An 18,966-nucleotide genomic window follows, 5' to 3' on the forward strand; every position below is an offset into this window, starting at 1 on the left:
CGCCATGATGGTCGATCCACTTCGATTGTTCTGTGAACATATCAATTTATGCTGTGGTTGTGGTTTGTGTGGGCAGCGATTTTATCGGAAGGCGTTGTTTCTTATCTTTATTTTTGTAAATAGTAATTTAAGGTAAGTAGTTATCGTAATTTTTGTTGTAATGATAATTTAAACTTCACTCTGTTGCAGTATTTAATTGAAATGGGAGTACAAGTACAAACTCTTGCATCTGGGGACGGTAAGATATATTTTTACTATTGTTAAAACGAAAGCTCGTTCAATAAAAATTATTCATAAAATGCATGGATGATTGACCATTTCCATTATTTTGGTTTTTTCGAATTATTCATTATCGATTTTGAGAGCTTTGTGTTGATTGTACTGTGTGTGCGTGTGTCAAATTGTATTTTAAACATGCGGCTTTATATAAACTGCCATTTTAAATTGTATAAAAAATCGGTAATAACATTTTCAACATCGATTTCAACGTTTCGCAAAGTGAATTTCAGTCTACCTTAGATTTTCTGTGATTTGGGACGGGATAATTAGTATCGAAACATGGCGGATTCTAATCATTCTAATTTTACCTAATAAATTGAATTTAAAATTATAATAAAAGATATATATTATTTGGCAAACAAATTTTTTGAATTTTAAGGTTCCACCTTTCCCAAGAAGGGTCAAACTGTAGTGGTTCACTACACTGGTACCCTTGAAAACGGTACCAAATTTGATTCTTCTCGTGACCGAGGGGTCCCATTCAAATTTCATATTGGAAAGGGGGAAGTGATTAAAGGATGGGACGAAGGTGTTGCTCAGGTAATTGGTCATAAATTTCCCATTATTTTGTCAGAACTTTTGCGTGATGAGGCCAAATCCTTGCGCTCTGATTTACCTAAAAAAATTTGGTAGAGATGATGCAATTCGGGTGTCTTCTGATTATTTGATTGCACATTAAACTTCTGAAGTTGTAATTATTTTATTTACAACTTCATCGTTTCAGATGAGCATCGGCCAAAGAGCAAAACTGATTTGCTCGCCGGACTACGCTTACGGGTCAAGGGGGCATCCAGGGATTATTCCACCCAATGCGACGCTCATTTTTGATGTCGAGCTCCTCGAAATTCAGTAAAGTAGAGCTAATATTTCCGTTTGTGTTATGCATTAAAGTTTTCAACAAGGTTTTTACAAATATTTGAATTCTTTCTTTAACTGTTTAGCAAAATGTTGAGTAATAGCTACTAAAATAAAGAGTTATTGTAGAGATCTGATGCAATAAAGAATTCATTAAATCAATTACTACTTATTACTAGATTGGAAAGTTTTCGCGTAAATTGATATACAGCGTGGTGGGTGCAAATTACAATCAAGAAACAAACATTTGGTAGATAAAAGTAAGTAAAACAGTTCATGTAAAAGTAAGTGCAAAATGTTTAGTTTTTAAAAAAGCTCTTTTACAATTCGCTTTCAAACTCGGCAGTTTTCGCGAGACCCTTTTAATCGAATTATATAATATAAAAAGTGGTACACCAATGGTTTATCTCAATTTTGTTAATAAATTTAAATACCCTGCTTAATTTTTACCAAAAAAAAAACAAACTGCCACAAGCTCATCCTGTTGGCTTCTTCAGATCTTAACCGAAATTGATTGGCGTAACGTCAGGCAAGTTTGATTAATCATCAAGGGAGCAGGAGGAATCCAGTTTTTAAATAGCGAATTACATCAAGTTTCTTTTGCTAAAACCAACTTTTTCGAAAATTAAATTAAGGCCTTTATTTACGTCACAATCAATCACGAATTTGGATGTTGGTGTTTCCATAATAATAAAAAGAAAACTCAAAAAAGCTCACTAAAACAAATCAATTCTCCCAATGTTCGTCACAGATCACAGACCCAACAACTCTCTTCTTCTTTCCGCTATTACGCTGCGAGTTTACATAATCCGTGATTGAATTATCATGTTTAAAACAATTTAATTATAACGTAATGCAGGGGAAAACGATGTTTTTGGTAATATTTGCTAGTACACAGTACCTCCGAGATTGAGCATTATTGAACGCAAGTTTTTGTTAAAAGGAAAAAAAAATAGTTCGTCTAATGATTTCCAAAGTGACCAAAACAAAAAAAAAACTTTAATCCGAGTAAAAGTCTATTGTTTTCATGGAGAGGAAGGAATAAAACAACTATATGTCGCGTCGTTTTTATTTTAACATATTAATAAAAGGTGAAATCGTCTAGACTTCTAAATCTTCAACATTTTGATTTTAGGAAAGTTATTTTTTTAGGACCTTCAAGCATAATTAATATTGCTTAGAATACAAACCCTGCCCATCATCTTGGGCACTTTATTATCAGCAACTTGGACATTATCGTGGATAACTAACCATTTACAAAATAAATTTGTAAAGGGTAAACAAGTGGAATTACCAAAAATAACTTAAAAAATAATGCGTGAACTAACTCCAGAAAGACAAAAAATAACAAATTGGCGTTTGAATCAAAAGTCACCAAATTGTTCATTTTGAAAGTTCAATATTATTCTTTATACCTAATTTTGTATTTATGACCAGATGTTCTTTCCCGTAAGTATTATTCAGTATGATTTAATACAATAATCAATTAAAAAAAAATTAGTTAAGCCTTTAAAACTAGAACCGGTTGGTTTTTGAATGTTTAGGGCAGATTTAAACTTTATTTTCTAATCCTATACCGATTTAAAGTGAAACTTTGCTACTTTAAGCGGATGATTGAGTTATTAATAGTAAAATAATTCTGGAAAATTCTGTTCATAAGTTGGCGTCTCGTTCTTTTTCGGCTCCTCTGTTGGACTCTCGATTTTTGAAAGGCTGAGAGATTTGAATATTTCGTTTAGCTTATTCTGTAACACGTCATGCTGAAAAATAAAATTATTAACTTTAGGAGTTACAAAGATATAGGAATTAAATGGTTTTCTCAGTCACATAAACATTATACATATATACATTTTTATTAAAAACGAGATACGTTTCGGCTATAAGTGGCCATCCTCAGGTCTGGAACAATTTTTCGTATAATATCAAATTATCAGTGGTGTTGCTGCTGCCGTCATTGAAATAAAAGTGTGAGTAGCAAATACGTAGAGTCCGTCTCAGGGAGATTCCAAACTATTGAAATGAACCCAATAATACATTTCGTACAATGAACGTTTTCCTTCGTGTTGTTACCATGGCAACGTCAACAATAATTTTGTGACGTTCGTTGTCAGTGTCATTTTCTGAATGTTTTATTTATACAATTTTCCGTGTGAAAACAAAACAAATTAGTTTTTGACAAAATTCGAAAAGTTTTGAGACTAATTTTATGTTAAGTAAATTACTGTAAAAAGCAATAATCCTTAAAAAATTCTACATTGTCTTGAGTCATATTAAAAAAATTGCCAAAAAGTTTGTAATTTATTAAGCAATATTTTACAATTTTAGCATAATTTAGGGATGCTGTTGATGCTATGTTAAGTAACATGAACGCTCTTATTTCAAAGAAATGGTTTTACTTTTTAGAGCTATGACTAATGCAAAAATTGTAACAAAAACAAAGCAAAGTGCTTAACTTAATGGTACTTTAGATGTATAAAAACTCTGTTACTGTTTTATTTCGTTTCTTTCAAGGAAAGATAACAATATTTTGTCATAATCTATATTAAATAAATAACTTTTTTTTTGTTAAATTGCTACTTTTAGGCCGCCCTGTATTATTTTTTTTATTTAATTAAAAATAATGATTTCAGAATGTTTCCACATTTTGTGTAGCCTTATTAAACTTTTTTCATGATTTAATTAAAAACTGTTTGTAAATATAAAGGTTTTTGTGAAAACCCTGTATAATAATTATATGGTATTAAAGTTTGATGTTCGTAATAATATTTTTCATTTTATTGTTCTGAACTTATTAACATTAAGTAAAATTTATTAGTCAAACATGTAGGTTGTTTACGTTTCGTGGGTGCTTATATTTTGTTCATTTTTATAGGCTATTATTTTCGTTTTAGTGAAGGTATTTTAAAAGTTTATGTTGTTTATTTACAATTGATTATTAAGTAGCTTATTTAAAGAAAAAGATTGTAATTGGAAGAAAAATTACCCAAACCCAACAATTTTAAAAATTTTTATATTGTCTACTTAACTTTTGCAATTGATTATTAAGTAGCTTATTTAAAGAAAAAGATTATAATTGGAAGAAAAATTACCCAAAGATACAGCTTTTAAGAGGATTACATTTTTAAAATCGTATAAGCAAGAAAAAGCAGGTCATAACCTTCAATTTTGTTTTGTTTGTACTGATGAGACATGGATATTTGAAAATCGCACAATACAATAATATAAAAACTGTATGTAAAATTTCTGAGCGAAACTTAAACTATAAATGTCACTTTACTTACCGACCAGTCCACTAGTATTTAAATTGTCTGATATATTGCATAACATTTTTCTGTGTATTAGTTTTTGGGTAGATTTTCGCAAAACAACACGAATACATTCACTGACATGACCGTCAGAATTGACAAACGCGAAAATTCAAACCGTGAGGTAAAATCTACGCAAACATCCGATTGCTCCCGGAAATGTCCGAAGTGACGCTTCCCGCACGCTAGGTCGGCGTGTAACTAGTCATTTTACAGACGGGAGTAAAAAAAACTTTAAAAATTTAATAAGCAACCCATCACGGTGCATCACAGACCCGCACTTATATATATCGTCGAATTTGTCTTTGAAGGGACCACCCAAAAATGAAATAAAATGTAGGGCGCTTAATTTCAACAAATCTAATTTTGTGTTACCAACCTGTATATAAAAAAGTGACGATTTAAAAAAAAAACAATTTAATAACTGAAATTTTTTCTGTGCCCCTCGTAGGTTTCGAGATAAAGGCCGCCCCGTACGTAGCCCGCCCAATTACTTTTCGAACACTCAGCTCGTAAGTATATTACTATTGTTATTGGACCGAAAAAACTATAACTATCAATTAATAAGTAGTACAACCGAAAATATCGTTTTTGAAAGGATAAAGGCGCCAGTCAATGTACCTTGGGTTGAGTCCTGCGGACCAGTTCCGAGAAAGTGGCCGTCCTGAAGGTGTGGCTGATTTGTTTTCGCCTCTCCGCTTCCGCTTCTTTCTTAATTTCCGGCGGTTCGGTCAGTACTTTCTTCATACTTTCGAACGTCAAATCTTCCTCCGGCATTTTCTGCAATACCAATAATCAGATCGATAACCTCTGCGAGAGACCTCTCCCGCTCGCTCACTCTTTGAACTCCGGGCGAACTGGCAGCGCTGTCGACCTCGTGGGCGGACGGTATTTCCATGATACTGCCACGCGCGCTCGTATCCATCCAGCTGTGCCTTTGGGAACCGCCCACCAGTCCGGGTCCGCCCGCACCGTAAGGGGAAGTCTGCGATAATCGCGACGGATCGATTCCGGCGTCCTTTAAAAATTCGCATACCGCTAACTAAAAGAAAGAAAAACAAATTATTGAACTATAAAACTCGTAAGGTAATAAAAATGAATAGGCGAATTTGTAAATTCATTTAGTGCTTGATATTATTGTCTGCTGATGAAAGTAAACCCGCTATAGACCAATGACAATAAAAATTTCAAAAAGTGAAGCAATTTCTAAACACAATTTTTTTTTTTTTTTGGTGCCAAGTGCCCCGAAATCGTGAGTGCGTTTCCTTCAATATTTTAGCGTAAAAATGCCGAACTATAAACGAGGCAAGAGCAATCATCTCAACGAAATGTTTACTTTCAAATAAAATTAACACAAAATTGACCAAAAAAAATAAAAAAATACAGGAGCTATAAATTTTTTAAATTTTATTAGAAAACATTGAAACTCAAGAAATTAACAGAAAAATGTTTGAAAACGCACCACCTTAAGAGAACCTTGGAAAAATCAACATGAAAGTGTAACAAAACATGGGTAAGTAACTTAATAAATTTTTAGTAAACTGTAGCTACTGGAGTAGCTTTAGTTATGAAAAATTCTTTCTACTCTTTCTACTGTTCAGATACGTCTACAGCACTTGGGAAAATATACTTTTGATTATCGCCGGATGGTGTAAGTTTGGGTTGTTCTAGTTTTTGAATAATATCGGACAATAAAATTGTCTTTTTCTTCGAGTCTGAATTCTCATAAACATGTTACTTCAGCTTCATCACCAGAAACCTCTGTTATTGGACACATTTTTTTTTTCACAAAAGTTAGCTAATAAAAAGTCTCCTTTTTGGATTTGATTAAAATCGGTTTCCCGAGTTGTAAAAAAATTCTCTTCAATAAATGGTGATGTGGTTTGGTCAACTTCAGGGTCCTCAGGCTCTGAAATTCTGTTGTTCTATTCTTACTTTGATTGCTTTTCCAAGATTCAAGATTGTTTTCTTCTGAGTCACTTTTATCGGCGGCTTTGTATTTTTGGAAAGCATGGATTTGCCCTTAGTTTTGACATCTGTTTTCCCTCCAAATTCTAAAACATCTTTCTTTGAGTGTTATTACTTCTGCCCCTTATACAAACACGTTTTCTGGGTTTCTTTGAGCTCACGATGATGATGATAATAACGATGATGCTTTTTACAAAACTTCGGGATTCCTCCTGCGTCGGTTTTTGCTTAGTCGAAATTGCTGACATTTCGCCAATCATCCTGAAACTGTTTCAGTCAAGGTCTGAAGAAGCCAACAGGATGATTGGCGAAACGTCAGCAATTTCGACTAAGCAAAAACGGACGCAGGAGGAATCCAAAAGTTTTGTAAAAAGCATTACAGTAGCCTGTGGAAGTTTCTTTGAAAAACTAATAATGATGATAATAACAATCATGACAACAATGATAATTATGATGATAATAATAGTAATAATGATAATACTGGTATGACAACGATGATGATGATAATTATAATGATGACAATAATAATAATAATAATAATAATAATAATAATAATAATAATAATAATAATATGATAATGATGATGACAACAATGATAATTATGATGATAATAATAGTAATAATGATAATACTGATAATAGTAACGATGATACTTATAATCATATTAATAATGAAAACGATGATGATGATAATTATAATGATAATGATAATAATAATAATAAACTTACTTTGTCTACCAATAAATGTGGCAACGCGTTCGCTGCCTCGCAGTTGGGCGAGTAATGAGACATCAAATCCGGCAATAGATACGGGGCTTCTTCTTTCCGAGCCTCGACTAGTTTGCTAGCGTAGTCGCTCAGCAATTGTATGCCGACCACGTCGGGAATGAGTACCAGTAAACTGATGATCAGAGCGTGCAAATTGAATTTATGGGCATTGGACAATGTCGTACTGGTCAGAGCTAGATTTTGGATACTAAAACATCACACATTGGAAACTTTGCAGACTTGCATCTTTTTTTTTGTTTGTATCATTGCATTACCCGAGCAAGAGCTGCAACAAATCGATAACCGTTTCGGTGCTGGCTAGTTCTACGCAGAGCAGCGCTAGGGTCGTATAAACGGCCTCGATATTTTCGGGGCTATTGGTATCCATTTGCAGGCTAGTGTAGAGAGCGTCGTATATGATCGGTCCGTGCTTATTAATGAATATCAGATCCGCTCTGGACGACTTTTCCAAAACTAGATCCAAATCTAGCACGTTTACCCTGTTACAAAAAAAAAAACAATAGCTACTTTTGGCATCGTAAGTGATCGAACGCGAGTTACGTCGGTTTTGAGAGTTTATCCATATTGCGGTGTCGATCCATGAGCGTGTGCAATATTTTCTGCACCAGGAGCCTCATTTCCGGATCGGGAGCGAGGGACATTCTCAACAGGGGCTCCAAAAATGATACCGGGAATGTAGTATTTAAATGAATCGTTTGATACTTGGTGCCCACCTGAAACGAAATTGAATTGTTCTTTTTTCGAAGATGCCTTTTGTCATTAAACAGAGTACCTTTAATAAACTCTTGAGTAAGATACTTTGCAACATATTGTCAGCGGGGGTCTGATTGTCAACCAGCGGGAAAGGGATTTTACTCATAATAAACATCATAATTTCGATCTTCTGATAATCGGGCAGATGATTCGCGAACTCTCCTAAGGCATTAATTAGAGCCTCCTGGTACTGTTTCTCTTCAGATTGGCTAGTTTCATTTTTTACCGAATCCCTCAGATGACTAAGCAAAGAATTTATGATTTCGAGGACAGATGGGCCTAAGTAAGGAAAAAAATCAGAAAGTGACACGGATAATACGAACAAAAATACCATACCGACACTCTCGCCCGCAGCTATGGCTATGATTTTTGATAAAACTTCCGCTATGCTGGTACGAATGGTCGGACTCGATTTCGCGTTTTCGTCTAAATGAGCCATTAAAGTTTCTACCACAGTATAAGAATATTGTGCCTAGAGTATTCACCAATTTTAAACTAAAGTATTGACCTTTGAATAAACTTACTTGAATAGAAAACATTATTATTCTAAAGGTGTGAATCGCAAATTCATTCGGAACCCATAACTTGTGAAGATCGAAATGCCTGTAACGTCACGTCTAAGTACAAGGAGGTCCATTATATCGAAATCGATAATCAGATAAAAATGTATAAACTGTCAGTCAGTTAATGGTGGCACTTCCGGTTTGAGCGGAAACGACGGTAACTTTCAAATTTGAAATAGCACAACCTACATTTTTTACATTTTTGGATTCAGGAGATCATTTTACCTTTTTTCGCTTTTTTTTGTTTTTTTATTTAATTTTTATTTATTTTTTGAAAATTGTGTCTAACAGACTGTGACCATCATAAATACTATTTACCGGGTCACCTGATCATGGGAAAAATTGTAAATGAAACTTTTCTTTACTTGTCTGATGGCAAATAGCATTTAATGTAAAAGCGGTACTTTTTTTGCAACATTTTGACACGAAAATTTTCAAAATCCGTTAAAAAATTAGCTCACAGGCCCGAAGATACCAGATAGGTAAATACATTTTTATAAAATCAAAATATTACTTAGGTGGCTTTGCTTCTATTCATCATCAAGTCGGCGTGATTGAACATTCTGACAGTTTGTACTTTTTTATCTGATTATCAATTTTATTGTGTTATCGATTTGGATTATCATGGAAAAAAATACTCAAATTACAAATAGAGAAAAATTTGATATGTTTCTGATATACATAATCGACATCATAATTTTATAATAAGTTATTATCAGAAAATTGGATATTCAACCTATATTAACCCTTCCAAATTTGAAATCGCCATCTTTAAAAGTTATAGAGTGTTCTCACTTTATTGTTACACCCGGTATACAAGTTGTGCCAAAAAAGTATAATATATCAAACTTGTAATGGAAGCCCTGATTAATTTCATAAAAAGAACAGCCTTTTTGCGCTGCTTTCAACTATACATATTTTATAATTATGTTTTACAATAACATTACAAAAATAAAATCTCACTTATCTGGCCATGCATCAGCTTTTGTTTAGTTATGACAGCTGTGGCATATGTGGAATATTATTATTGTTTAAAATTGATGTTTTCACTTGATCAAAAATTTAAACTAAATAATGTTAATGATTGAATAATCAATTAAAATTCCAATAAAAAACTACATATTAAAAACATATACATTATGCCCCACACCTTTTGAATTAAGCATTTTGTTATTTTATTATCCCATTTATTTTTTACAAGACACAAAATATCAAAAATAAATTAAATATCATTTTAACTAATTTGATTTCCAATAAAAAAGAGAAAATATGAAGAACATTCGGTTTGAAAAAACCTGGTTAAAGTCAGAATAGAATGCAAAAACAGAAATTTCTAATAATTTTTTTTTATGATATTTATTTAATTAATTTAAAATTAATTACCTCAAAACCGGCCTCAACACAGCCCTAATGTGCCCAAAGGAAGCTCTTCCCACCAATTCCCTCATACAGGTTTCTGCGAGCATGGGAGGATCGACATTGTCTTCAGGTACAGTGTCTCCATTATGCAATTCCTTATGAAAACTGGAGTCCTAAAAGAAAAAAGCTTAAAAATAACCCAAACTGCTCCTATATTTATTTCATAAATGTTTTTTATTACCTGCATATTAAATAACAAGCTAGGTACAATTTTGTCCATGTGTACTGGCTCCCAAATATTCTCAACTAAATCATCTGAAACGGTTTTTCTCACAACGGCTTGAATCCCTTTAATACCGGCAGTTCTAATTTTATCTCTTATCTCTTTAATGTCTCCGCTGTGACACATGGCGGCAAACTTACTGACAAAGAAATCATACCTTCTATGATAAGACGGTGTATCCTCTTCAATATTTGCAAATTTCACAAACTAACAGGTAATAGAGGTTAGTAGAGGTTTTTTTAATCCAATTTGGGTAATACATACAGATTGTGTTGCTAGAATTTGTAGTTCAGGTTCTGCAGATTCTAGCAATTTTTGCACCATCTTCAGAAAACTTTCTACGAAAAGGTTAAGTGTTGGAGCATGACAGGCCAACAGAAGCTGATCCATGGCTTCCATTGCAATAATAACAAACCTTTAAATTATTTCCATTAGATAAGACAATAATACATTAATATATTGATTGACTTGCCCATATTTCTTTCGATAAATATCTCTAGCTGCCCTTTGGTATAAATACTCTCCGATCCTATCCAATTTTTCAGGTGAACTAAGCGAATAGAAGGTGAGTTTTTCCATGTTACTCTTAACCAAGCCATCTTGGGGATACGCAGGGAAGATATTATCGACAAGTCTCTTGTATCTAGGTCTGAAAGCACTACACCAACCACAACAGCCTAAAAGTTCAATAGCGTTCATAGTAAAATAGCGAAAAATAATTTAAAAAATGCGTACTATTACCGTTACACATAATACTTCGATGAACTGTTAATATCTAAAGTTTAATAAATAAACGTTGTAAATAAAACAAATTAAAAACGACCCATCGAATCTGACAGGCCATTTGTAGGTTAGATTCGTCAGACAGAGACAATTGACGATCGCCAAGAACGGGTCACAGACAACAATTATATCATTATCATAACAATTATTCCATGTTTTAACACAATAATGTGATCTAATTGAATTGAAATTTATTTTTAATTTGTGTATATGAATGTCATGGTAGTAGTAGTACTACAAAGACTAAAAATCTTTGAGCAAAAAAGGGTTTGCTTTTAACCTACATTTTTATTTTAAAACATGGTTATTTGTTATACGAATAGCGCATTAATATTTAGAGGCAGCGCCAGTTCACTATTAATTTTCCGTATTTAGCCATTGGTTAAAATGACATTAAATAAAATTCTTCGCTGTGCAAACGTCATTTTTGGAAGAAAATACTGGATATTAAAAATGTGGAATTTTCAAAGAATCCAAAATATGAAATGATGTATAGGGTGTTCCGTTTTAAATAAGCAAGTTTACAGCGTCACTGTGTAGTAGATACAGCGAGACTTTTTAATAGGATATATTAAAAAAATTATACAAAGCAAAACTGGCATGTTTGGTTGCATATCTATCTACCGATGTATCGTATATGTTTTGAAGAGTTTTCTCGAGATATGTGGAGTGGAAATCTATCTACTTACAGTTTGGATCAGTGCAGTCCTGATACATTGTATCGAAAAAATCAGACAAACCCTTCGTATCGAAACAACAAACGAAGAGGGCCATGGTGAATCGCTTATATCTCACTCGTCGAGGTACCACCACAACAGTTAAAATTTAAAATTGTGTTAACCCGTATTTGTTTAATGATACTCCAGAGTTTTTTGTTCAACGCGTAAATAGATAAATATAGTTTAATTAAGATTTTTTTGCAGGTACGATAAATGGTAAGGTACTAATTATTTCCCTCTAGAAGGCCGTGCAATATCACTTCCCAATACGCAAAGTTGTTTAAACTGTACGTACAGACAGGTGCGGTTTAGATGAAATAGAAAAATAATTTCGTAATCACAACTTTAGAGTTCGGGTAAATTAAACATGTTATTATTGTCGACTTAAAGTCGGTTTAGAAGTTTCATTTTTGTGTTAAAACCGTGTAACTCCAACTGAGGTGGAAGCGTTACTGCAGTTTGATGGATTCTCTCTCCATTGGTGGGGTACGTGTGGCAGCAAAGGCATTCTGTTGTCGCCACTGAGATGCGCACGCGCCAATTTTCACCCATTTTCCGCGAAACAGCGGGTTAAAGAGAAAATGCGAAGTCGATTTTCAGGCAAAGCGCGGCACTTTAAGCGTGATTTTTGACCGACATCATTTCAGCAACCAGGCTGTGAGAAAATTGAAGTTTTTGGGATACTGGAAACGCTGATTTCCATAAAAGCTTTTGAAAAACAGATCAGAAATTGCACCGAATTTGATTTCCAATTTTAATATTTTTTCGTTTAAACTTTTCATTATATTAGGTTAGACTTTGATCCTCCAAGGCTTACTACGAATCTATCGAAAATTTTATTTTATTAATGGCTCGATCAAATTCAGTTGTTCACGGCAAGAAAACTCTTTTTATATTTAGCATTTTTAATGGAAATGGTTACTACTTTTTGACATTGTGATCTTTTGTGGAATTAGAATCCCTTTTAGAACAAAACCCTGCAGAACAGAATTTTGATGATTAGGAGAGTGTCTAATAATTGGAACATTGAAAAATGGGTTTCACGGGAAAAATTTTTTTTTGGTTAGTTTTTACATGAAAACTACGACGAACACGAAAAATGTTCATTATTTTAGTCGATTGTACTTACAGGGTGGTCAGATATTTTTTTTATAAATTGCTTTCGAAAAATCGTCGGTGGGCGGGGCAAGTTCGTAGCGCGTAGCTCGTAGCCATTTTATATATCGAAAAGAAGACGCTTCGCGGTTTCTTGTCAAAAAAAGGGACCCATAGTTTTTCTATCGTGCTCCTGCGGGCCACTATTTAACTTTCGCAAAATTGATGTAATTTTATTATGCATGCACCCTGTATAAAGCGTTTTTTACTTATCGGCGAAGTTCAAAGTCACAACAAACTTTGATAAATACAAAAAATTGTACAAGTAATAATGATTTCCAATGATATTATTCCAAGTATCTCACGCACCCTGTATGATAGACGAAACTTGAAACTCTCTCTCTCTTTCTCTCGACACAATATTCGAGACTGTTTAAACCAAATTATTCCATGTTTTATAGTTTTTCACGAAAATGGCAATTTTCAGGGTCTTTTAGATTTTTTTTTACCACAACGACACACCCTGTACATATTTGAAAAAATTTCGGAACCGGAATAAGAGAATAAGAATAAGAAACTGATAAATAAAGTGCTGTTATCCGTTACAAGCGTTACAAGCGAAATTTTATTCTTCTTTATTCTCTCCCTTCCACATTTATGTTTTCCAGTGGTGACGTGCTAGAAAATCCCATTAATGAATGGGTCAAAAATATTCGACTTTATGCTGGAAAAATAAAAAATATTTTTTTTATGTACAACAACTAAAAATATATACTAAAACTTTTATTTTATGCGAAATATGTATTTTTTTTAAATCGTTAATCTAATTATTTCATCCTAAAACGGGTATAGCCAAAATATTGGGTTGATATTCCTAATAATAAAAAATATGTTTTTTTACATAAATCTAGTGATGAGCAATTGAGAGGAATTTTATGCAATCAAATTTTAGGAAAAATTCAAAATTACCCGCAATTCTTAAATGTCATTTTGTTCAATGACGAGGCTGCATTCCGTCATGATGGCATTGAAAATTTTCGAAATATGTATCAGTGGAACATTGGAAACCCACACGCACACATTGAAGTAAAACATCAGCGGAAGTGTATTAGCAATTTCCCCAAGAAGAACCACCACCTTTGCTGGAAGAGTTACCCTTGCAGTGGAGACTAGATGGCGCTCTACCCCATTTTATATTGACATTTGAACATCGATGGATAGGTCGGGGTGGACCTCGAGCTTGGCCACCTCGCTTACCAGACCTAAATCCCATGGACTTCTGTTTTTGAGGGCACTTAAAGTCTTTAGTGTATGAAACACCTGTAACAGATATCAATGATCTCCGACAAAAAATGATAAACGGTTGCGAAATCATGACAAGTATTCTAAACGTATTTTTTCGTGTAACATATTACTTAAACATGTTATTGTATTGACTTATGCAGTATTTTCACTTTTTTAATTTGTAATTTGCAGGTTGATAATGGTGTCCCGCATTTTCACTTGCTTTTCCGTAACAGAAATGCATATAGCTATACTCAGTAGTACCTTTTGGTGAATTAGAAGTGAGGGGTATTTGGGCAGAGAAAAAAAGGCGATTGTCGGCTAAACAATACCACTCATCGACTCAAAATAAGAGTAACAATTTTTGAGGATTTGTGATTCTGCTTAAGGCGATCTATTCTATTATGCAATATCAGTTTAAATAAGTAAAATACAGGGAAAATAAAAAAAACGTCCGCGGCAAAGTGCCCTCTAGTGACAAATTTCTGAAATACTTTTATTTTGTAACTATACAACGGTCGACAGAAACCGCGCTAAATCAAGCAATTCGGCCATATTTGCAAAGCTTTGGACAATAAACGGTTATTTTTCGCTCTGTCCCGAGCTCTTCAAGTAATGATCTTTAACAGGAAGGATGGAGAGTTAGGGGCTTCAAATACAATTTTCTATTTTTTTTAGCTCTTACCTTTTAAAATGTTTCTTTTTGATATAAAAAAATTCCTCACCAAAGATGAGCAACGTAGCTCAACTCTAAGGGGTCGCAATTTGTATTTTAGTTTCCCATTTAATTAACATGGGAAAAATTCTTTTTTCACTAAAATTAAATTTACGTATAATGTTCGTGATTTTTTACAAAAAACAATTTATTTTGTCAAAGTTGAGTCTTAAGCTTTCCAAAGACGTATAACAAAGTATGATTATCATTAAAAGACGATTAATTACAGCCATTTAAAAATTTTTTTTGAATTTTTCAGAAATAGCTTCTAATATTTTTGTATCTACATAATTTCTCAAAATTTGTATCCTAATTAATAGTCAGTGTTTTATTTCTATAGATTTCAAATTTTAAAATGGTTGTCAGTACGTAGTGTAGGTGGCAGCACTAATTATATTAGATCATACGGTACAGTTGTCAAATTATCATTGTCTGCAACACATATATTAAGAAATTGTTCTGCATTGTTATTCTTTAAAGCTCTCAGTAATTTCAATTATTATCAGTAAAATGGCTGAAAAGAAAATTTATTTGGTGGGTTTTTCATGTAGAAAATTAAGTAAACGAAAATTACCGAGTATAAGCATACAGATTTTAACCTATTCGACAGTGTTTTGATGAAGTGATTCGTGGATGTTGGTGATTGATCCGAGAGTGGGAACTTTTGAAAAAAATAAAAAAAGAACATTCAGAAACAAAAAATTACGCAGCGTACATTTAAAAATCTCCTTGAGAATTTGTTTGATATATGTAATCATAACTCAGCACATTCTTTAACAGAAGTCAGTCTATATATTTAAATAAAGAATGGAAAACGTCCAATAGGCATAGTATTTTTTTAACTTCTGCAAACTTAGAAGTTTCGACAGAGACACTAATGAATTGTGAGGTTAGAATCTGTATGCTTGTAGAAAAATAATTGTAAAACTTTTCTTATACTCGGTAATTTTCGTTTACTTAATTTTCTACATCAAAAACCAACCATATAAATTTTCTTTTCAGCCATTTTACTGATAATAATTGAAATTACTGAGAGCTTTAAAGAATAACAATACAGAATAATTTCTTAATATATGTGTTGCAGACACTGATAATTTGACAACTGTACCGTATGATCTAATATAATTAGTGCTGCCACCTACACTACGTACTGACAACCATTCTAAAATTTGAAATCCATAGAAATGAAACACTGACTATTAATTAATAACTTAGTAAAAAAAATAGTATTTTTTAATGATAATCATACTTTGTTATACGGTTTCGGAAAGCTTAAAGACTCAATTTTAACAATATAAATTGGTTTTTTGTAAAAATTCGCGAACATTATAAGTAAAATTAATTTTTGTGAAAAAAGAATTGGTCCCATGTTAATTAGCGTTTAGAGTTGAGCTACAGGGCTAATTTTTGGTGTGGATTTTTTTTATATCAAAAGTAAACGTTTGAGAGGGTAAGAGCTAAAAATAAAATGAAAAATTTGTTTCGAAGCACCCTATTGGACACAAATAATAGACTTTCCCCTCTATCTTTTTGAGGTGAACCCAATCTGTTCACGCGTCATCATCGGGGATCCCTCACAACTTACCTTGCCCGATAGTTAAACTACAAAATCCCCCACGGCGTCCGCTCCTTCATAGGCGGGCTCCGGAAATAAGGCGCTCCGGGCTCCTTCCCGGAGCGGCGCGCGCATCCGGTGGTGCACTGGCGCAGCCTGCGCGACCAGCTTCTTATCGAGCGGACTTTCGTCCACCACCACCATCACCAGTCCGCGCCCGGCATCGCTGTGACAATGACCCATCATCTGTTCTCGCTATGACCCTCCGCGCCACCGTGGTTCTCTGCGTGTTGCTGGCTCTGCCGCTGGCACCCCAGGCCACCGACGACGACGAGGACGCCTCGTTCAACGATACCGTCACCGTCATGCCCGTATTTCTGTCGACCACTCTCGATTACCTCGCGGGTTACAACAACACGACGATCAATCATCGAAAAGGGGACCCCCTGTTCCCGAAAGACCTCTTCACCGACGAGCAGCTTCGTCAGGGCGCGATCATCCTCCACGTCCTCGGCGTGATTTACATGTTCGTCGCGTTGGCCATCGTCTGCGACGAGTTTTTCGTCCCGGCCTTGGACGTCATCATCGAGAAGCTCGATATCCAGGACGACGTAGCCGGCGCGACCTTCATGGCGGCTGGCGGCTCTGCCCCCGAACTCTTCACCAGCATCATCGGCGTGTTCGTCTCGTTCGACGACGTCGGTATCGGCACCATCGTCGGTTCCGCGGTCTTTAACATCCTCTTCGTGATCGGGATGTGCGCGATCTTCTCCAAGACGGTGCTGACGCTCACCTGGTGGCCTCTTTTCAGGGACTGTTTCTTTTATTCGGCCAGCCTAATCGCACTCATCATCTTCTTCGAGGATAACAAGATCCAGTGGTACGAGGCGCTGGTGTTGTTTTCGTTTTACATTGCGTACGTTAGTTTTATGAAGTGGAACCAACCGATGGAACATTTCGTCAAGAAGCTGGTCTACAAGAACAAAGTTACTAGGGTTAGGAGCACCGACCAGCTGATGCCGACGGTAAGCGCGAGTTGTTTGTTTTTCGTTGCCATCGGAAAAAAAAGTGTCCAAATCTTATCTAATTTTTATGTATAGCCTGTGTCAATCTACGTCGTGTGTCTCGAAATATTACAGCTCCGCATGGGTCACGGTTAATATAGAAATGTAATTTTCGAAATGTCTTAAGTCCGTATCTGTCACGTTGGATGGTAGATTATTGCCATTTATGACTCATATTATCACTCTAAAAGTTAAAGTCTGTTCATAGATATAAGAACGTGACTAACTGATAGGAATTAAGGAAAAACCCGGGCCAGCTGTAAGAATGAAATATGGCCGAACAGGTCCGTACTTTGCTTAGAATTTAATTATTTGGGGTTTTGTTAGGAAAGATACTAAACAATATTTATTTATTTATGTATGTACTTAAATTACTTAAAATTATTCACATAATATATCAGTATCACTGTCGCTATCATCACCTGTTCTATATTATTTGCAATATGCGATATACGATTGTTCTGCTTTTTCTAAATGTTTAACAGAATTGGCCCAACTTTGTGGAGGGATGTTAAAAACTTCGGTTTCTCTAAGTTTGAGGACATTGGAGTTAACACGGGGAAAAACATTGTTACGACGAATGGCAGATTTCAGTTGGTGCCAAACTTCAATGGGATTAAATATACAGTGGTAAGGTGGAAGCCTTAAAACTGTATGCCCTAGATTTTTAGCATAATTATCACAGACGTATTCCTTTTGTAGGTTCAAGCTTTGTAGAACCTCAATTAATTGCTTTTTGGTATAATCTTCGTGAAAATAAATGTCGTTATTATACATGTAGTTTTGGATTGTTCCTTTTGTGTCACATGGGGAAGAAGTTTTAGTCAACTGTCTACTGTGATAACTTGCATTGTCCATTACAATGCCGCTATTAGGAGAAATGTTTGAAATTAGTTTTTTTTAAACCAAATTTCAAATAAATCAGCGGTGGTGTCTTCATGGTAATCCAGAGAAGAATCTTTAATATTTTTCGCAGACAGAGAAAGTCCATTTGGAATCCAACCACTTATCAGTTGAGTCAACCCAACCCTTTTCCGAGGTATCATAAGCGTCGAATCAGATTTCATCCAAGTAAATAATTGGCCTTTGTTGTTCTCTGTAAATCCTAATTTTTTCTAGATATTCCAGTCGCCATTTCGAATTATAAGAGATTCTATTTAAACTTGCCTTTTGTCCATTTTCCATTGTCCATTAAGGTAGTTCTGCCACATTCAATGCCGGTTTCATCTTTTTCAAGCCTCCTAATTGAGGCACGCTTTGTTCCTCGTTTAACTGGTAAATTTTACGCCGTATTATATCTTGATCACTTTCATGTACACTCGAGAAAATGTCAGTATCGCTTCTTTTTTTTCCTCGATGAAATGGGATTATTCACAATTTTCCATACAGTTGATGTTGGAATTTTTGTCAATTTCGCCGTTTCTTCTAAATATGCTTGCTTGCTGACACCACGTTCATTGAGAGTCAAATAAACATTGTTTATAACTTCCCTAGTCTCAATAGAATACTGTTTTCTACATATGGGCGGGGGCATCTCCTGAGATACACTATACACTATACTTCTATTAGGGACCACAATTTTACCTGAATTTAAATTC

At 34.4% G+C, this 18,966-nt stretch overlaps 3 protein-coding genes across 9 annotated transcripts in view; 2 read left to right on the forward strand and 1 right to left on the reverse strand.

The window, feature by feature from the left end:
* Positions 1 to 34: 34 nt before the first annotated feature.
* LOC132697468 (peptidyl-prolyl cis-trans isomerase Fkbp12) lies at positions 35 to 1,290 on the forward strand. Its single transcript, XM_060663025.1, has 4 exons — positions 35 to 132; positions 190 to 238; positions 659 to 819; positions 1,004 to 1,290. The coding sequence occupies exons 2-4, from the start codon at positions 202 to 204 to the stop codon at positions 1,130 to 1,132; spliced, it is 327 nt and encodes a 108-aa protein (XP_060519008.1). The 5' UTR covers positions 35 to 132; positions 190 to 201; the 3' UTR covers positions 1,133 to 1,290.
* Positions 1,291 to 2,175: 885 nt separating this feature from the next.
* LOC132705868 (protein EFR3 homolog cmp44E) lies at positions 2,176 to 12,072 on the reverse strand. 3 transcript variants are annotated; one of them, XM_060676812.1, is made up of 14 exons: positions 11,626 to 12,072; positions 10,626 to 10,830; positions 10,418 to 10,568; positions 10,112 to 10,360; positions 9,895 to 10,043; positions 8,473 to 8,551; positions 8,285 to 8,420; positions 7,968 to 8,227; positions 7,736 to 7,908; positions 7,450 to 7,674; positions 7,136 to 7,382; positions 5,278 to 5,481; positions 5,061 to 5,219; positions 2,176 to 2,894 (listed from the first exon to the last, which is right to left on the reverse strand). In XM_060676812.1, the coding sequence occupies exons 1-14, from the start codon at positions 11,708 to 11,710 to the stop codon at positions 2,757 to 2,759; spliced, it is 2,460 nt and encodes an 819-aa protein (XP_060532795.1). In that variant the 5' UTR covers positions 11,711 to 12,072; the 3' UTR covers positions 2,176 to 2,756. The 3 variants fall into 3 exon arrangements, with proteins under 3 accessions (XP_060532795.1, XP_060532802.1, XP_060532809.1); XM_060676819.1 differs by lacking the exon at positions 11,626 to 12,072 and adding an exon at positions 10,889 to 11,159 and having other exon boundaries at positions 2,177 to 2,894; XM_060676826.1 differs by lacking the exon at positions 11,626 to 12,072 and adding an exon at positions 10,895 to 11,158 and having other exon boundaries at positions 2,177 to 2,894.
* Positions 12,073 to 16,527: 4,455 nt separating this feature from the next.
* The window catches only part of LOC132703922 (sodium/potassium/calcium exchanger Nckx30C-like), a 141,668-nt gene continuing 139,229 nt past the window's right edge, over positions 16,528 to 18,966 (forward strand). For all 5 annotated transcript variants that reach the window (XR_009619189.1, XM_060673461.1, XM_060673493.1 and 2 more), the window contains exon 1: positions 16,528 to 17,329. Coding sequence is in view for 4 of the 5 variants with exons in the window: in XM_060673461.1 (XP_060529444.1) it covers positions 16,562 to 17,329 (768 nt within the window). In the remaining variant the exon portion in view is untranslated. The remainder of the gene's footprint in view (positions 17,330 to 18,966) is intronic.

Source organism: Cylas formicarius, unplaced genomic scaffold (genome assembly GCF_029955315.1).
Source record: "Cylas formicarius isolate icCylForm1 unplaced genomic scaffold, icCylForm1.1 PGA_scaffold_10__41_contigs__length_53128322, whole genome shotgun sequence".
NCBI classification, from domain to species: Eukaryota; Metazoa; Arthropoda; class Insecta; order Coleoptera; family Brentidae; genus Cylas; species Cylas formicarius.